The sequence below is a fragment of the Mus musculus genome, chromosome 10 (assembly GCF_000001635.26).
Source record: "Mus musculus strain C57BL/6J chromosome 10, GRCm38.p6 C57BL/6J".
Taxonomy (NCBI): Eukaryota; Metazoa; Chordata; class Mammalia; order Rodentia; family Muridae; genus Mus; species Mus musculus.
The window spans coordinates 77,792,566-77,810,653 of NC_000076.6; the positions used below are offsets into that span (position 1 = coordinate 77,792,566).

General features: G+C 48.2%; 3 protein-coding genes across 5 annotated transcripts in view; 1 reads left to right on the forward strand and 2 right to left on the reverse strand.

Annotated features, from left to right (window-relative positions):
* The window catches only part of Tspear (thrombospondin type laminin G domain and EAR repeats), a 200,887-nt gene that overhangs the window by 106,458 nt on the left and 76,341 nt on the right, over positions 1-18,088 (forward strand). The window lies entirely within an intron of this gene.
* On the reverse strand, positions 1,834-2,561 carry Gm9639 (predicted gene 9639). The gene has a single exon (NM_001370824.1). The coding sequence runs from the start codon at positions 2,509-2,511 to the stop codon at positions 1,834-1,836; it is 678 nt and encodes a 225-aa protein (NP_001357753.1). The 5' UTR covers positions 2,512-2,561.
* On the reverse strand, positions 5,822-6,626 carry Gm19668 (predicted gene, 19668). The gene has a single exon (NM_001205034.2). The coding sequence runs from the start codon at positions 6,566-6,568 to the stop codon at positions 5,822-5,824; it is 747 nt and encodes a 248-aa protein (NP_001191963.1). The 5' UTR covers positions 6,569-6,626.

Here is an 18,088-nt window from a genome sequence, read left to right on the forward strand (position 1 = left end):
GGAAGGTTTTTGTTTCTTCTTGGGTTCTGAAGCCTTGCTACGAATAGTACTTTTGGCTGGCAGTTATTTTCTTCCAGGGCTTCAGTGTACCATTCCACACGCACCGGGCTGCAGAGTTCTGGGCAGGAGTCCTCAGCTGATATAGCGGGGTTGCTATCAAATGGGACTTGATGCGGCTCTCTTTTGCAGACGATGTACGGTGGCGAGGGCTTTGTTGTTTCCATTTCAGGTTCTTGAGATGTTGGATCTTCTCTATCTTTGCTAAGGAAGTTCCTGGAATATCACTGTATAGATTTGCTGTGCTCTGAGCTTTACTCTCTTCCCCTTCAGGGTTGGTGTGGTGTGGACACTGATGATTGACTGTGTCCCAAAGAGCTCCTATGCTCTTCCTAATTTCTCCCCTTTATTTTTGTCTGAAGGTGGTATTTTGAAAGAGCTGTCTTCAAGGCCTGACACACTTAATTCTATTTGATGCAATCTCTGCTGAACTCCTTATCTGGGTTGGACCTTTCCTCCTTCTCTGGATTTTTGATCAGAACTGGAAAGTTTACAGGAAGGGGAGGGTCAGGTTCATTCCCCAGTGTGAACAGCCATGTGTATTCAAACAAAGCAGAGGAGGAGGAGACAACTGGCCTAGAAGACTCCAACAGGGCTGGTAGGTGTGAAAGCTGTCATTATTCTTTACCACTGCTGGGAGGTTGTCACCTGAAGAGGGACCTTGTGCTCTCTGGAAATGGGATGCTGTGACCCTGAGCTGTGGGCTATGGTAGAGTGGAGATTTTCTTTCAGATGAGCTGCCTGCAGTTGCTAGGATGTTCCTAGGCTGTGCACCTTACAGTGTGCTCTACTCCTACCTTTTTGGTGACAGGGACTGGGACAGCACCCAGATGAGTTGGCAGGATCTTTATAGCAACTGCCCTCAGTTGTGAATTGCTGTGAAGCTACCACCCTGTGTTTCTCTGGACAAGAACTTACCCTTCCCTCCCCTTCCCTTCCCTCCCCTCCCCTTCCCCCTCCGTTCCGTTCCCCTCCATTCCCCCCCTCTCCTTCCCTCCCCCTCAATGGTATGCCTCCTCCTCACAATGAAACCCTTTTTTGTGGATTTATCAGAGTCTCTCCTTAACCCCTTGACAGGAAAGCACAGTCCCAGTCCTAGAGAAGTTAGAACCCAGATCCCAGTATCAGAGCATGGAACAAGGGGACAGATGTGTAAGAATAGTGGCTTGAGTCTAAACTTAGCTTACCAGGCCAAAGCAATTCATTGTGTAAGAGGTTTATTGGGTGAGAGAGGAGCAAAGTGGAAGGAGAAGGGGGGAAGAGAGAGACAGATGGGGGGCTCCTTTATATATGGGTGATATAATAATACAGGTAAATGTGGGAGGTGCGCCAAGTGGATTATGGGAATATGGTGGCTGTTGCCTTGGCAACAGGTCTGCAGGTCCCGCCTATATGATGTCACAGGTTTTAGAGGTCCTGATACCCACAGGGACAGAAGCTGTGGGTCTGTGTAATGACTCCACGCCTCACAGCTGAGGATACAGAGCTGGTGGAAAATGATGACAGTCACTATAGAGACAGAATTGATCAGAAGAAGTTTTATAGATGAGCATGGGTCTAGAGTGGTACAGCTGACCACAGACGCAGGGTCATCCAGTCAGGGAGGGAAGGGAAGGGGAAGCCAGCTCTTCTGGGACCTGGTGGAGGAGGCCTTCTAAGGGGTCAGGTTTCTTTTCAAACTATACATCTTTCTTCTGAGCTGTGCCTCCATGAGTAGCAACCGCAGGCTGATGGAGGTGTAGTTCTGTGCCCTGCTGCCTTAGTGTGTCCTTGCCCTCAGCGTCTGGACTTCTGTCCACAGCAGGCCTGTCTGCAGCAGGCAGGGCGGCACAGCAGGGAAACACTGGAGGTTGGGCCACAGCAGCTGGGCTGGCAGGAGGAGGCACAACAGGAGGAGGTGGGCACACAGCAGGCAGGTCTGCACACAGGGCGACACAGCAGGGACAGGCTGGAGCAGGGCTTGCAGCACACAGGAGCACAGCAGGAGGGCTGGCAGCAGGAGGAGGAGCCAGAGCAGATGGGTGTGCAGCACACAGGCTTGCAGCAGACAGGCACACAGCAGGGGGATTGACAGCATGAGGACTGGCAGCTAGACTGCTGGCAGCATGGTCCAGAGCAGATGGGTGTGCAGCAGACAGGCTTGCAGCAAAGGGTCACACAGCAGGATGGCTGGCAGGGGGAGCAGGTGCAGCAAGCTGGCTGGCAGCTAGATTGCTGGCAGCATGAGGGTGTGCAGCAGGAAGATTGGCAGCAGGGGCTGGACACACAGCTCACTGGGGTGCAGATGAGGGTCAGGCAGGGGGCTGGGGCACAGCAGCTGGGGGTACAGCAGCTGGTCTGGCAGCAGCTGGGGGCACAGCAGCAGGGCTCACAGCAGCTCTCTGGGCAGTCATCCACCTGCCAGGAGGAGTTGGTGCAAGTGTCAGAGCAGACAGACATGGTGGAGGCGGCCATGGTGAGGGCTGGATTTGAAGTTGATTGTGTGTGAGTGTGGGAGTGATTGTGGGAGGTACTGGGCTGATGGCCTTTTATCCTCCTCCAGCCTCTGTTTTCCCAGAGGGAGATGCATCTCTTCCTGTTGTGTATCAGGTGCATTGTGGGAAGTTCCTCTTCCTGTCCACACAAACAAGGCTTCCTGGCAGGTCTGGGGTTGACAGGGAAGAACTCAGCTCTGAGCATCGGAAGGTGGCAGCAGGATTGCTGGTGGCTTCTGTCCAGGTAGATAGTCTGTGGGAAGCTGAGGCCTGGCTTCTGGGAGAAAGCAGAACAGGTAGAAAGCCTGGTAGCTCACAGATCCACCTCTGCTAGTGTGCATGATGCCAGCCACTGGTTGAATCTGGTTGGCACAGCCTTTGTGTCCAGCTGGAGGCACCATTCTCTGCCCTTGGCTATAAGGGAGGTGAAAAAGGAGGAGTCTGATTTGCGTCAGTGTAAGGTCTCCTCAGAAGTCAGTGTGGTATGAGAAACAGCAAGGCTGAGGCAGGCATGTCTCAAGGTTGAGGTCAGTCTGGGTTATGTAGTGAAACCCTGTCTGGAAAACCTTCAAGCAAAACCTCTTTGGAGACCAGTGAGTCTGTGAGCGGCAGCCTCCTGAGTGTTCATTGTCCAGCTAGCTAGCTTTTGAAACATCATGTCAGAGAGTTCCCCGAGTGTCTGTGCAAGGCACACAGCTAGGCCTGTTGCTATAGGGCTGGATTGGCTTCCAAGATGCACTGCCTGCCTCTCTCTGCTGATACCTGTGCTAAATGTAGTTTATCTGGCAGTGTGCTCTGTAGGAGGCTCCGTCCATGACCATCTTGTCTGTGACAGTCACCATGTGTCATGAAGAATGTTCACAATGAAGACTTTTGTGGCCTGGGCTTAGAAGAGGTTGGGGGACAGGATTGTGCCTGCACACTCACTCACCCAGAGTTGTGTCCCATGCCATGTCCCCAGTGGTCCAATCTGCTCAGTCATCACAGAAAACTGTCAGGTATTAGCAGAGAGAGGCAGATCAGAGATTCTGTTCCCAGGAGGGAGATTTCTTGGGCTGTTGGAAGTCTGTTGTTGTTCAGTGACATTGTCATTATAGGACACTATTATTGGCATACTAGGGTGACAGGAAGCCCTCAGCACCCATGAAGGGATGCAATCAGACAAGATCGCAGAACCAAGATGAGATCTCCATCTAATAGAATGGGGAGCATGGTAGGGGTTGGCCAGATGTTGCTGTCTCTTGCCAGCTGTCCTTAGCTTTACTGAGTTGGAGAACTGTTCCTGGGAGGCAGTGTGGGACTATAAAACTTTTTTTGTTGAATTTATGAATTCCAACTATGCTGGGGGTGGGGTAGGGGTGCCAGTGTCATTAATTCCACAAGAAAGCTTAGGGAGAGTCCCCAGCTATTTCTCTGGGAAGTACATTAAGAGGTGAGAATATTCATGTGCCTTCACAAATTACTAATGCGCATGTCCCCAGACAAGACACATGGTTTCGCACCCCTGGCTCCATTTGAGAATATAGGTGTTCAGCTCTGGGTTCTGTCTGTGACATATATGCTGTGGTGTCTCCCATGGGTGACACGGGCTAGGCTATGAGTGTGTCCCAGCCAGGCATTGTGTCTTCTTGTCTCTTTTCATAGAGCAGCTTTTCTGCAGTCAATAGATTGTGGGGGAAAGGGACTCTGAGGTAACAAAGTGCCCATGTGTCCCAAGGCCATGACTCTAAGTCTGTGTTGTCCAGGTCCTCTTCCTAAGGCCATGCTACCAATTCCTACATCCGCATAATGAGTTCACACTCAAGTGGTTGGCTTTATCAGGCATCTTACTCTGACCTGTGTAATGCTGAATATGCTGAGCCCAGGGAGTGGCACTATTTGGAGGTGTGGCCCTGTTGGAGTAGGTATGACTTTGTTGGAATGGGTGTGTCACTGTGGGTGTGGACTTTAAGACCCTCATCCTAGCTGCCTGAAAGTCAGTGTTCTCCTAGCAGCCTTCAGATGAAGGTGTAGAACTCTCAGCTCCTCCTGCACCATGCCTGCCTGGATGCTGCCATGTTCCCACCTTGATGAAAATGGACTGAACCTCTGAACCTTTAAGCCAGCCCCAATTAAATGGTGTCCTTATAAGTGTTGCCTTGGTCATGGTGTCTGTTCCCAGTAAAACTTAAGACGGAAACCTGTTTGAATGTAAGCAATGCCTGATGGGATAAAAGCACAGTGAAGGGTTACCTTTGGCGGCCCATGCCAAGGTGTGGCAATCATATCACTCAACAGATCTGGTGTAAGAGGTTTACTGGGGGGAGGGTAAAGCAAACTCAGGGTTGGGAGAGTGATAGTGGCAGGAAAAAGACAGGGAGAAAGAGGGGGGCTAAAGAGAGAAAAGTGGGAGAAAGCGGAGGGGGTTACGGGTAAAGGGGAGGGAGGAGAGGAGAAGGGCAGAGGAGAGGATGGGAGGGTGAGGGAGAGGGGAGGGAAGGGAGAGGGGAGGGAAGAGGCAGGGGAAGAGAGGGGATGGGAGTGGAAGGGAAGGGGGAGGTAGGGAGAATGGAAAGGGAAGGGGAGGGGAGGGGGGGAAGAGAGGGGATGGAAGGGGGAATGGAAGGGGAGGGGGGAAGGGGACAGGAGGGGCAAGGGGAGGTGTGGAGGAAGGGAGGGAATGGGAGTGGGAGAGGAAGGAGGAGGGGAAGGGAGGAGGGCAAGATCTGAGGTGGCTGGAGGCTCTTTTGTCCCGTAACACACTGCAGGTGATGACAACAGCAGCTGCTGGTTTCCAGAGAGCAAGCCAGTGGGATTGAGAACAGGCCTGTGGGATTGCCTGTATACTAACAACTCCGTTGTTCCATCGGATGGGTCAGGAAGGATAGAGGGGAAACCAGAGGGAATAGATACAAGAATGTCCTTGTGTTTCCTGGAACCAGGAAGAGAGCTGGTCCATTCCCACTTCCCTTGTATGATAGGCTGAAGCCCTGAGCAAGCCATTTTTTCTTTTCTTTTGGTTGCCTGTGTTAGGTATTTCATCACAGATATGAACAATAACAATACAGAAGGGTGTTTTGTGGCTGTGGATTTATTGTAGCTGCTGATAGCAAGGCAAGTGTCCCATAACAGTCCTGGGACAGGGGACAACAGTGGACCAGTGACTACTGGGAGATAGGAGGGGCGGCCAGTCAGGAACATATGGTGTTCCTCTTTTGGGGAGACCATCTATATCAGGTCAGGGTCAGACTGGAGAAGCTCAGAGGGACCACTGGAAGGGACCTGAGCCAGCTGGCACCAGGAACAGGCCCTCAGCAGCTGGACTTCTGTCCACAGCAGGCCTGTTTGGAGCAGGCAGGGCGGCACAGCAGGGATACACTAGAGGTTGGGCCACAGCAGCTGGGCTGGCAGGAGGAAGCACAGCAGGAGGAGGTGGGCACACAGCAGGCAGGTCTGCACACAGGGCGACACAGCAGGGACAGGCTGGAGCAGGGCTTGCAGCACACAGGAGCACAGCAGGAGGGCTGGCAGCAGGGGGAGGAGCCAGAGCAGATGGGTGTGCAGCACACAGGCTTGCAGCAGACAGGCACACAGCAGGGGGATTGACAGCATGAGGATTGGCAGCTAGACTGCTGGCAGCATGATCCAGAGCAGATGGGTGTGCAGCAGACAGGCTTGCAGCAAAGGGTCACACAGCAGGGCTGCTGGCAGGGGGAGCAGGTGCAGCAAGCTGGCTGGCAGCTAGACTGCTGGCAACATGAGGGTGTACAGCAAGAAGATTGGCAGCAGGGGCTGGACACACAGCTCACTGGGGTGCAGACAAGGGTCAGGCAGGGGGCTGGGGCACAGCAGCTTGGCTGGCAGTAGCTGGACTGGCAACAGCTGGGGGCACAGCATGGGGGCTCACAGTAGCTCTCCTGACAATTGTCTGCCTGCCATGAGGCACCTAGGCAGGTGCTGGGAGAGCATATCCGGTTGCCACAACTCAAATTACTGGAGCAGACAGATGTGGTGGATGCAGCAATCACGCAAGTCCTTGTGCAGCAGGTGTCAGCCATGGTGGGGTTGGACCGGGAGGGGTGTCTGTGTGAGCGTGAGCGTGAGTGTGTTGTGTGTGTGAGGCGCCCGGCCCTGGGGTTTTTATGTGCCTCTTGTGTATGCTTCCTCATGAGCCGAGACCATCTTTCCTTTCCTTGTTGATTGTCTTGTTCCCAGACAACACAAGCCAGTTTATGACTGGGAGCATGGGTCACAGAAGGGCCAAGGCACATCCTTATCCTGAGAGTGACCATGTGACACCTTGATTGGGTGAAGCTGGGGCCTGTGAACTTCTCCTCCTGCCTCTCACACTGTCCTTAGGAAGATAGACTCCATCAGACATGGTTCCCATGGCCCATTGTCATGCCCTTCCATGCCACAGGCCCTTCTGTTCCTGCAGACAGTGACCACCCTTATCTCCAGCCTGCAGTGGGTCCTTTTTCCTCTGTCCCTCGGATTCAGCCGGTCCCTCCCTCCACCCCAAAGGCTTTTGTTGCACCACAACTTATTACAATAACATGCTACTCTGTGGTTGTTGTTTTTTGGTTGGTTGTTTTTGTCTTTAGATATGACTCAATTCCCTACTGTGGAAGATAACATTCTGCTCTCTCACCCTCCCCCATTCTGGAGGCAGTACTGCTGCCTCAGTTTTTCTTAAATCAGGGTATTGCTGGAATTTCCAACCCTAAGAAGCCCCTATAAAAACACACACAATCCAGTTATTATAATTATAAGCCATATGCCTGGGTTGGGCAGATCTAACACTGTACTACGTTATTCCCCAGCTGTAAGACCCTTTGCCATTTGTGGTCTCTCCCGGCCACGAGGCTCTGGTCCATCTCAGCTTCTCCTCCTCTTCCTCATTCTCTCCCCCTCTCTCCTGCATATTTTTCCTCTCCTTCTACCTGACCTTCAAACTAGAGCCTCCAGCCCCACCTTTCCCCTCCAATGCCCAGTCCCCAGCTCTAGCTTTTTATTGACCAGTTAAATGGGGGAGAAGGTTCACGTGACCTGAGTACGTGATGGTCTGCTTGTCAGGGGACAACCCCTGTTGAGGAGCCAGTATTAACATCAGCATACAGACAGCACCAGGCCAAGCCAGTACATCAGGACACCAGCCATTTATTATTTAGTGATACTTTCTTTCCTAGCCATTTCAGTATTCTCTTTCCTGAGTGTTTCGGTGTCTGCACTCATGTGCATTTCAGTTTGCTTTTTCCCTCTTGGGGCTGATCATTTCTGTTTGTGTTTGTTTTCCTTTACTCCAGTCATCATACCTTCCTAGACTGTCCCCAAGCTCAGAGGACAGACACCTCCAGTCACTGATTGTGTTATTTCTTGTAAACATCACTCCTAATACTCTGAATTCACAGGCCAGTCTGGTTTGACCCTCCCCTCAACCCCTGACTGACCCTCCCTCAGCCCTGGCATCTTTTGATTTTGTGTTAGAGATATTTTGTTGAGAACTCTTGTGCCTGTGTTTGTTAGGGGAGAGGATGGGAAGTCCGTGTGCTTGATTTGGGCTGTGTCTTTATCGGGCGTTGGTTTCGGGGTCACATTGGCTTAGCAGTGTCAGGTAGGTGGTGCCGCTTCCTGTTTCCCAACAGACTGAAGGGTATTGGTGCAGCTCTTCCTGAAGGATTTGGGGCATTGCAGCGGTGAACATGCCTGGCCTTGAGCTTTTCTTTGCCATGAGACAATTTCTGGTTCACACTCAACTGACCGTTGTAGAACTGTCTAGTCTATGTATGCCCTTTTGACCCAATTCTGGTAAGTCATCCATGTTTAGGCATGTGTCCATTTCACATCCCCTCTAGATTTCCCAGTTTATGGTACTACGATGACGTTGCCTGGATTTGAGTAGTGTCTGTAAATAAACACCCTTTAAAGCTATACATTATTTTATTAATTCCTCTGTCTCTTTCTCTCAGCCAGTCTGGCTAAGGGTTGTGTAGTCTTAGTCACCTTTGCGAAGATGATCGTCTCTTTGCTCTGATAACTCTTTGTATGGTTCTTTGATCTCCACTTCACGACTCTCTGCTTGGATTTCATGATTGGTTTCTTTACCCTGCTCTGGGTCCTGCTAGTTCATCTTAATATATATTTTTAAAAGGTTTCTTTTCTTTTTCTTCTTTTCTTTCTTTCTTTTCTTTCTTTTTCTTTTTTCTTTTTTCTTTTTTTTTCTTTCTTTTTTTTTTTTTTTTTTTTTTTGGTTTTTCGAGACAGGGTTTCTCTGTATAACCCTGGCTGTCCTGGAACTCACTTTGTAGATCAGGCTGGCCTCAAACTCAGAAATCCGCCTGCCTCTGCCTCCCAAGTGCTGGGACTAAAGGCGTGCGCCACCATGCCCGGCAAATGATTTATTTTCATTTGGCTCAAAGCTTGGGAGAGGCTCTCTGGTGGTCTCAAATCATCCCAGTGGGTGGAAAGGAGGGTCTTAGACAAATAGCCTGATACTGGGGGATGCAGGAGCCCCCGAGAGGCTCAGTCTCCTAAGCCATGCTTAAAGTGATCCAGTTGAAGAGATGATCGCCCAGCATGGCCTGGAGAGGTCACCAGCCTGCAGAAATTAGCCAGTGTGGTGACATAGCATCTTGGTGGTGAAATTCATTTTCTCATCCCGGAAATCAGAGAACCCTATGAGGGCAGAACTCACAGCAGGAAGAGCCAAAATGGTCTGGTTTGGGTTCTTCCCCAGGCCACAGTGGCCTACCGAGCATCCCAGGATCTGTCCTACCCATCAGAGCAGGTTTCTGTGTGTCCTGGAAGACGCGGCCACCACCCTGGTTTTATATCTTGAGGAGATATGTGATGTGTTTGCCTTTGTCTTGGCCAGTTTGTGGAAGAAGAGGCCTGTACCCTGCAGAGCCAAGTTATTTCAGTCAAAATAGTCACCTAGAGAGAAAAGTAAGTGGAGGAGGGACTCTTGTGCAAATTGATCAGATATCTGAGGACAGCTTCTAGTCAGTGAAATAATTCTGATGAGTCTCGGAGGTTCTAGCCGGAGGGCAATAGAATGATACAACAAAACAAAAGAAAAGAAAACAAAACAAAACAGCCCACAAAAAGCCGGGGTTGGTCCTAGAAGCCAGGGACAGAGAGAAGATTGCCCAGAAGCACCGGGTGGTGGTGGCTCACGTCTTTAATCCCAGCACTTGGGAGGCAGAGGCAGGCGGATTTCTGAGTTCAAGGCCAGCCTGGTCTACAAAGTGAGTTCCAAGACAGCCAGGGCTGTACAGAGAAACCCTGTCTCGAAAAGACAAACAAACAAACAAACAACAAAAAAAAGATTGTCCAGAGCTGCAGCAATTTGAGAAATTGGAAGGTAGTCGATAAAGTTAAAATATAGTCCCTAGGTCAGCCCTGTCCAAGCTTTGCAGAAGTAGGGCAAAGATTCATAGGATTTCTGAGTACCCTACTCCTTTCTTTTAGATTTATAGATTTTTTTAATCTTATGTGTGTGGGTGTTTTACCCACATGTATCTGTGTATCATGTGTATGCCTGGTGCCTGAGGAGGTCAGAAGAGGGTGTATCCTGGGACTGGAGTTATAGACTGTTGTGAACTGCTGTGTGGGTGTTAGGAACCTAACCCAGGTCCCCTGCAAGGGTGTCAAATGCTCTTACACACTGAGCTACCTCTCCAGGCTCCTCCTCTTTGGAGATTTAACGTGAGCACCACCTTTCCTGTATCCTGAAGGTTCTGATAAATTGTATTTTCACTTTTATCTGATTGTAGGAATTTTTAAGTTTCCTCGCTGCTGTCTTTAGTGACAATTAAAAAGTATGTAGAGAAAAATGATTTTTCTTGGTTTTTGCTCCTACTTTTATTGTATTATGATCTTCAAGAAATGTTTTGATTTTTTTGTTATTTTTTAAGTCATGGTTTGTGATATAAAATGTGATCTATTTTTGAGAACGTTCTGTGCAGTGCTGAGATGAACGTTCACGTCAAGGCTGTCAGGTAGAACACTCTGCAGGTGTCTGTTAAGGCCATTTGCTACGTGGTGCATTTTAACTGTGAATTTTCTTTTTTCATATTTTGTCTCAAGGATCATCAGTTGGAGAGAATTGAGCAGTGATCACATCCATGTATCTGGACATGTGTGACTCTTTATGTACAGTAATGTTTGCTTTTTTTTTTTTTTAACTGAATTGCGCTGGTTAGTTTTAAGTATTAACTTGACACAACCTAGGATCACCAAGGAAGAGGTTTTTTGTTTTGTTTTGTTTTTCGAAACAGGGTTTCTCTGTGTAGCCTTGGCTGTCCTGGAACTCACTCTGTAGACCAGGCTGGCCTCGAACTCAGAAATTCACCTGCCTCTGCCTCCCAAGTGCTGGGATTAAAGGCATGCGCCATCACGACCAGCTTTTTTTTTTTTTTTTAAGATTTATTTATTTATTTTATGTATTTGAGTACACCATTGCTCTCCTCAGACACACCAGAAGAGGGCATAGGATCCCATTACAGATAGTTGTGAGCCACCATGTGGTTGCTGGAAATTGAACTCAGGACCTCTGGAAGAGCAGTTGGTGCTCTTACCCGATGTGCCATCTCTCCAGCCCCAGGGAAGAGATTCTTAATGATCAGATTGGCCTGTGAACTTGTCTGTGAGAGTTTTCTTGATTATTAGTAGATGTATGAAGAGCCAACCCATTGTAGGCGGCACCATTCCTCAGGCAGGGGAGTCTTGAATTACATGAAAGAGAAGAAAGCAAGCAAGGATTTATGTGTTTATATTCTCTTTCTCCCTCCCTCCTTCCCTCCCTTCATCCCTCTCTTCCTCCGTGTGTGTGTGTGTGTGTGTGTGTGTGTGTGTGTGTGTGTGTAGGTCAGAGGAGAGTTTGCAGAAGTTGGTTCTCTCTTTCCACCATGTGGTTCCCAAATATCAAACTCAGGCTGTCAGGCTTAGTGGCAAGCTCCTTTACCCACTGAGCCAGTTCATTGGCCCCAAAGCTGTTTCTAGACGACAACCATCAGCTTGGGGCATCTGATGTAACCTACTGGTCTGGGTCTTTAATTAGAAACCTGAGGTCATTTACATTCAGGGTCCCTGGAAAGTGGCTCTTACTGATTTTGTTTGGTGTTTCCTGTCTGGTTTAAATACTGTCGGGCCTTTTATCTCCCTCTTCCTTGAAGGGTTGGCTGGTTACAGAGTTGAACATTGGACTTTTGCCCTCATTCTCCCTACTCTGTCCACTCCTGTCACTCATGGTCATATGGAGGCTATGCTTAACCCGCCTCCTTTCCCTAGAAGTCAGTATATTGTAATATCATTTAAATATTTATATTACATACTTCTATTATTTATTTTACCACGATTCATCATTGTCATCACTTCTCTGGTCTGGATTTGCCAGTGTTTGAACTTTCATTGTCTTTTTTATACACAATTGATTGGTTTTATTTACATCTCCAGTTCCTTCCTTAGTTATTTGTCTGTTTATTTTGTGTGTGAGTGTAGAGGCCAGAGAATGACATCAGTGTTTGCTTTCACCATTCCCACCTGCCCTTTCTGAAGGCAGAGCTCACTGATTCCAACAGACTAGCTGGCCAGGGAGCCCCAGGGACCCTCCTGCCTCTGCCTTCCCAACACAGGGCACACTGCCTGTCTTAGTTAGGGTTTTACTGCTGTGAACAGACACCATGACCAAGGCAAGTCTTATAAAAGACAACATTTAATTGGGGCTGGCTTACAGGTTCAGAGGTTCAGTCCATTATCATCAAGGTGGGAGCATGGCAGTATCCAGGCAGGCATGGTGAGAGTTCTATGTCTTCATCCAAAGGCTGCTAGTGGAAGACTGACTTCCAGGCAACTAGGGTGAGGATCTTATACCCACACCCACAGTGACACACCCATTCCAACCAGGTCATACCTATTCCAACAAGGCCACACTTTCAGATGGTGCTACTCCCTGGTCCAAGGATATACAAACCATCACATTCCACTCCCTGTTCCCCATAGACTTGTTCAAAAACATGAGTCTATGGGGGCCATACTTAAACATAGCATAATGCAAAATGCATTTAGTCCAACTTTCAAAGTCTTCATAGTCTATAGCAGTAGCAACAATGTTAAAAGTCCAAAGTTCAAGGTCTCTTCTGAGATTCATCCAACTTAATTAACTGTAATCCCCAAAGCAAGGCAGGAAAGCAACTGGGCAAACTCCAAACTCTGCATCTCCATGGCTGATGTCAAAGCGGTCTTCAGATCTCCACTCCTTTTTCATCTTTGTTGACTGCAACCACTGCTTTCTCCTGGGCTGGTTCCACTCCCTGTTAGCAGCTTTCCTCAGCATGTATCCCATGGCTCTGGCATCTTTAACATCTTTGAGTCTCCAAGGCAATTTCAATGTTACAGCTTCTTGTTTCAGTGTCTGGGATTCCACTTGATCTTTTGGGCTCCTACAAAGGGCTGGCATCACTTTTCCAGCTCTGCCCTCTGTAGCACTCTATGCTCAGGTTGATCCACTCCACTACGGTTGCTGTTCTTGGTGATCATCCCATGGTACTGACATCTCCAATACACTGGGGTGTTCCACTCCAACTAGGCTTCACCAATAGCCTCTCATAGGCTCTCTTCAGGGTGCCAAGCCTCAAATCCTTTTCATGACCCCTTCAGTCCTGGGCCATCAACTACAGCTGAGGCTTCATCTTCTCCAGTGGCCTTCCCTGGCCTCTCACAGTGCTAAGCCTCAGCTTCTCTCCATGATCCCTTCATTCCTTCACAAGCAGTACCACCTGAGTGACTCTTCCACATTACCAAGTCCAGCCACAGCATGAGGTACAACCTTGGGTATCTTTGGAACACAGCTTCTTTGTGCTCCCAGAAAACAATTTCCAGAAGATTTCACCTCAGTGATGCTGGTCTCTTCTTAATCACTGCTAATTCCTTAGCTCCAGCTAACCAGCATAAATTTTCCCTGTAGTTCCTTCCATTCTTAACTCTAGAGCCAGAGCCACATGACTGAAGTTGCTGAGTTCTGCTGCTTACAGGAACTAGAACATGATCCCCTTGTACTATTACATTATCACTAGCTTTATGTTTTCTAAATCCTTCACTGCCTAAGCTTGGCTATCCTGGTTCTTGCTCTGTAGATTGACCTTGAATGCAGAGATCAGCATGCCTGTCTCATGGGATTAAAGGTGTGTACCACCATGCCTGGTTCTAAATTCAGCTGGGTAGGGTCTTCACCCAAGGTCCCACTCCCTTAATCTGTTATTTCCTAGAACACAGGATTTTGCTCCATTTCACTTCCTGGTATGCCTTTAATACTCGAACCATATATTTTATATTTTGCCTTTCTAAGCTTGCTATGCTTGTTCAAACTTCTCTTTGTGAGACTTAACCAGAGAACAAAGTCTCTGCTGGGCTTTTTGAAACTTCCTTTATCAATGCAATTAATCCAAGTCTCTTCACCTTAGCCTCATGCAGACTTTTCAGACAAGGGTAAAAAGTAGCCACATTCTTCACCAAAATACCACAAAAACAGTCTTTATGCCACATACTGAAATTCTTCTCCTTTGAAATCTCTTGGGCCAGGTCAACACAGTTCAAATTACTCCCAGCAACAAAGTCTTCCATATTTCGACTAGGATGACCCATTAAGCCCCATTTAAAGCATTCCACTGAGTTCCAAATCCAAAGTCCAAAAATCCACATTCTTTCAAATAAAAGCATGGTCAGGCCTATCACAAAAATACCCCACTCCCAGTACCAACTTCTGTCTTAGTTAGGGTTTTACTGCTGTGAACAGACACCATGACCAAGGCAAGTCTTATAAAAGACAACATTTAATTGGGGCTGGCTTACAGGTTCAGAGGTTCAGTCCATTATCATCAAGGTGGGAGCATGGCAGTATCCAGGCAGGCATGGTGAGAGTTCTATGTCTTCATCCAAAGGCTGCTAGTGGAAGACTGACTTCCAGGCAACTAGGGTGAGGATCTTATACCCACACCCACAGTGACACACCCATTCCAACCAGGCCACACCTATTCCAACAAGGCCACACTTTCAGATGGTGCCACTCGCTGGTCCAAGGATATACAAACCATCACACTGCCACACCCAGCTATTTTAAAAATATGGGCTTCAGGAGAGCAAACTCAACACTTCATTAATTTCTGGATCTGCCCAGTTGTCTTGTAAAATTTAAAATTTCCCTTTATAAAAACTCATTTTTGGAAGCTCTTGTGATTTCGTGGGTCGAAGTTGTAGTTACTTTTAATCTTGTTCGTTTATATTGCCTAAGGATTTGATTTTGTTCGGAGTCCTGCCTCTCTCTCCCACATTAACTGTGTTCTGGGAAACAGCACGTCCACTTTTTGAGTTTGCTGGCGAGAATGCCTTTGTATTTCCCAATGGTGACTTTCTTTTTTATGGTTATGGGTTTGTTTTATTAACTGTGGTTCAGGAGAGTGGTGTTGCAATGCCTTTCTTCTTAGTATTTTATTATACATTTTCAGCAGCAGACGATACAGAACATAATATACCAAGCACACATGAGTCTCACAGGCCAGATGGCGCATCTCAGCACTTGCTGATCTGCCCGGCTTCCTGGGAACCATAGTTCCTCAGCTCTCGAGGGAGCCTCTGTGTAGCACCCTCTTGCTTATCCCTGAGTGTTCTCATAGACACATTTTAGATTTTAGAACTGCAATGGCCATGGCCCTCCCTGCAGGTGTCAGCGGGGAGAGGAGTGTCTCTCTATCAATCTGTGTGCTTTGGCCCCACGATGACTGGCCTCTATGGCTGCGATGACAGCTGGCCATTCTCGGGCTGCTGAAGCACACTCACTCTATCCCGTGCAATGAGACTAGCCTTGTGGGGTGCAAGAGCTGAGTGGCCAGCGACCTATTGCTTAAGCATAGATATATCAGGGGAAGCACCATGTTCTAGTACTGCAAGTGCCTGGGCAATAACCACCTTGTCTCTCCTAGTTTGGGCCTTAAGCTTACAGACCAACCAAAGAAGCAACACTAATCCACAGCAAAGTGTATCTCCAAATAATCCCACCCATACCCATTCTTTAAAGAAGGAAAATGCTGAGGAGATCCAATTGAGTAATCCTTTGGTCAGGAACAGGTCCAAGCGCGTGGAGTTGACCTGAATGATGGCAATTCTCAATTCCCGAAGGGTCTGTTCAAATTCAGCCGTCCAATTCTGTAACATATACTGAGAAAGACTTTTTGACAAATTAGCTACCCTAGTAAATTTCTCATACTGAATGGAAGTAACGCACAATCCCGGAAACTTTTGTTCACATCCCAGCTGAGCTATTTGCCATAATACATCTAGTTGTTCCTGGACAAGATCTATGCGTTGATTAACCAGCATGAGACCTCCCTGTATCTTGACATTAGCTGAGGCCTGTTTATCTATGACTGTGGTCACTGAGGCTGACAATGTGTTAATGGTGTCAGTCGTCTGGACCTGTCCAGACAGAGCCAAGGCTGTCTGAATCAAGGCCAAACCCAGTTCCTTATTAGTGGTAAAAAAGTCGGGGGAATACTTGAGCATTATACATCACCGGCATTGGGAGTGGAAATGTCGACATTATCTCCCAACACTGCTCTCTCTTTGTTATTGTTGCCCTGGACATCACCAAGACGAGGGACATCAGTATTCCCTTGGTCAGTCTGGATTTTTCGGGTGAGTCTTTCTGGTATCCAAAATGGGTTGTCTTCATTCTGTGGAAAAACACAAACAGCTCCCCTGGATCTTATCAAAATAGGATCCGGGCCATACCATTTATTATCAAGGACATTTTTCCATTTAACCATCTCATTGGGCCTATCTGGCTCTGAACAATGACGTTCAGCCGCAGTATGGCCATGAGCATCAAGATTTAAAAAATTGAGTGTAAAGAGTGCCATAGACACAGACACTCTTGGTACTCGGGGTAGAGCCTCGACTCCTCTTTTCTGTTTTATTAGATAGGATTTGAGGGTGCGATGCGCACGCTCAACAATACCCTGTCCTTGAGGGTTGTATGGAAGTCCAGTCAGGTGGGTCAAAGTCCATCTGACGGCAGAACTGCTGGAATTTTTGAGATGTATAAGCTGGTCCATTATCAGCCTTAAGGAGTTTGGGTTTCCCCCAAGCACTCCATTCCTCAAGGCAATGTTGAATCACATGTGAGGCCTTTTCTCCAGTTAACAGAGAGGCAAACATGATGCCAGAACATGGCACCAACTCTTACACGCGTTCTCGAGACCGGCCAGGAAAGACGCAGCAAACCGGAATCTTCTGCGGCAAAGCTTTATTGCTTACATCTTCAGGAGCCAGAGAGCAAGAGAGCAAGAGCGAGGGCAAGAGCGCAAGAGCGCAAGAGCTTTATTGCTTACATCTTCAGGAGCAAGAAGCAAGAGCCAGAGCAAGAGAGAGAATGGCGAAACCCCGTCCCTTTTAAGGAGAATTATCCTCTGCCTAGGACGTGTCGCTCCCTGATTGGCTGCAGCCCATCGGCCGAGTTGTCGTCACGGGGAAGGCAGAGCACATGTAGTGGAAAACTACCCTTGGCACATGCGCAGATTATTTGTTTACCACTTAGAACACAGGATGTCAGTGCCATCTTGCAACAGCGAATGTGAGGGCGACTCCCTACAGGCCATGGCTGCTTTCCACCTTGAGGGTACCAGCTGTCTCTTCTTCCTTTATGTCTTCTTGTCATGGGTAGGAACGGCCAACTTATGTGACCTTTGGCCACAAGGCATCTCTATAAATACTCACGGCCATCTTGCTGGTTCATTTATTTTTGTTTCACTGTAAATTCAGAATTTGGGTCCTTTGTCAGTCACATACTCTTTGTGAAGGTAACCATCACCAGTAGATCCCAGGACGGATGTGTCAGGGGCTTGAGACTGTGAGACTCCTTCTGGACCCAGGGTCTCTTTTTAGGGCATGTCCTCTTCCTCCTCCTTTATAGGAGGACCTCTATGGTGCTATAGCAAAGAACAGAAGGGCTCTAAGGAGCTGTGGTCTGAAGGTGGCAGATTATTGCCATCAATTTAGTGTCAAGATACCGCTGTGTGACTCTAACTGCAACAGGCTGGATCAGGTCATGGGTGCAGGCTAGAGATGGTGCCCTCAGCCAAGAAAAGGAGCTTTGGGCCAAGTCCTGGAAAGAAGAGAAGTAGGGCTCTCCAGGGGATGTGCCCCACCCACAAACAAAGATAGATGACCCAAGCACACCTATGAGGGTGTACTTTTAGACTTTTGACTAGAGTTTCTGTGACCTGGTCATCAAATACTCCTATCATACACCAAAATCCCACAATCCCTTAGGAGAGCAGGTATCCAGCCATGCTGTTTTTATAAAGGTCATAACCCAGGGAGACAGTATGGTAGGAACTGCCAAGATCCAAGTTCTCTACAGAGAACATCTCCCAGTATGTCACCTACCAGGATGGGGACATTAAAGGGAGTGAGGGTAGCCAAAGCCACTCCCAGAATAGGTGTGACTGTCAGAACCATACCCCTGTGTCCCTGAACACAATTGTATCCCTTGGACATAACTGTGGACAAGGAAGACCTGCTCC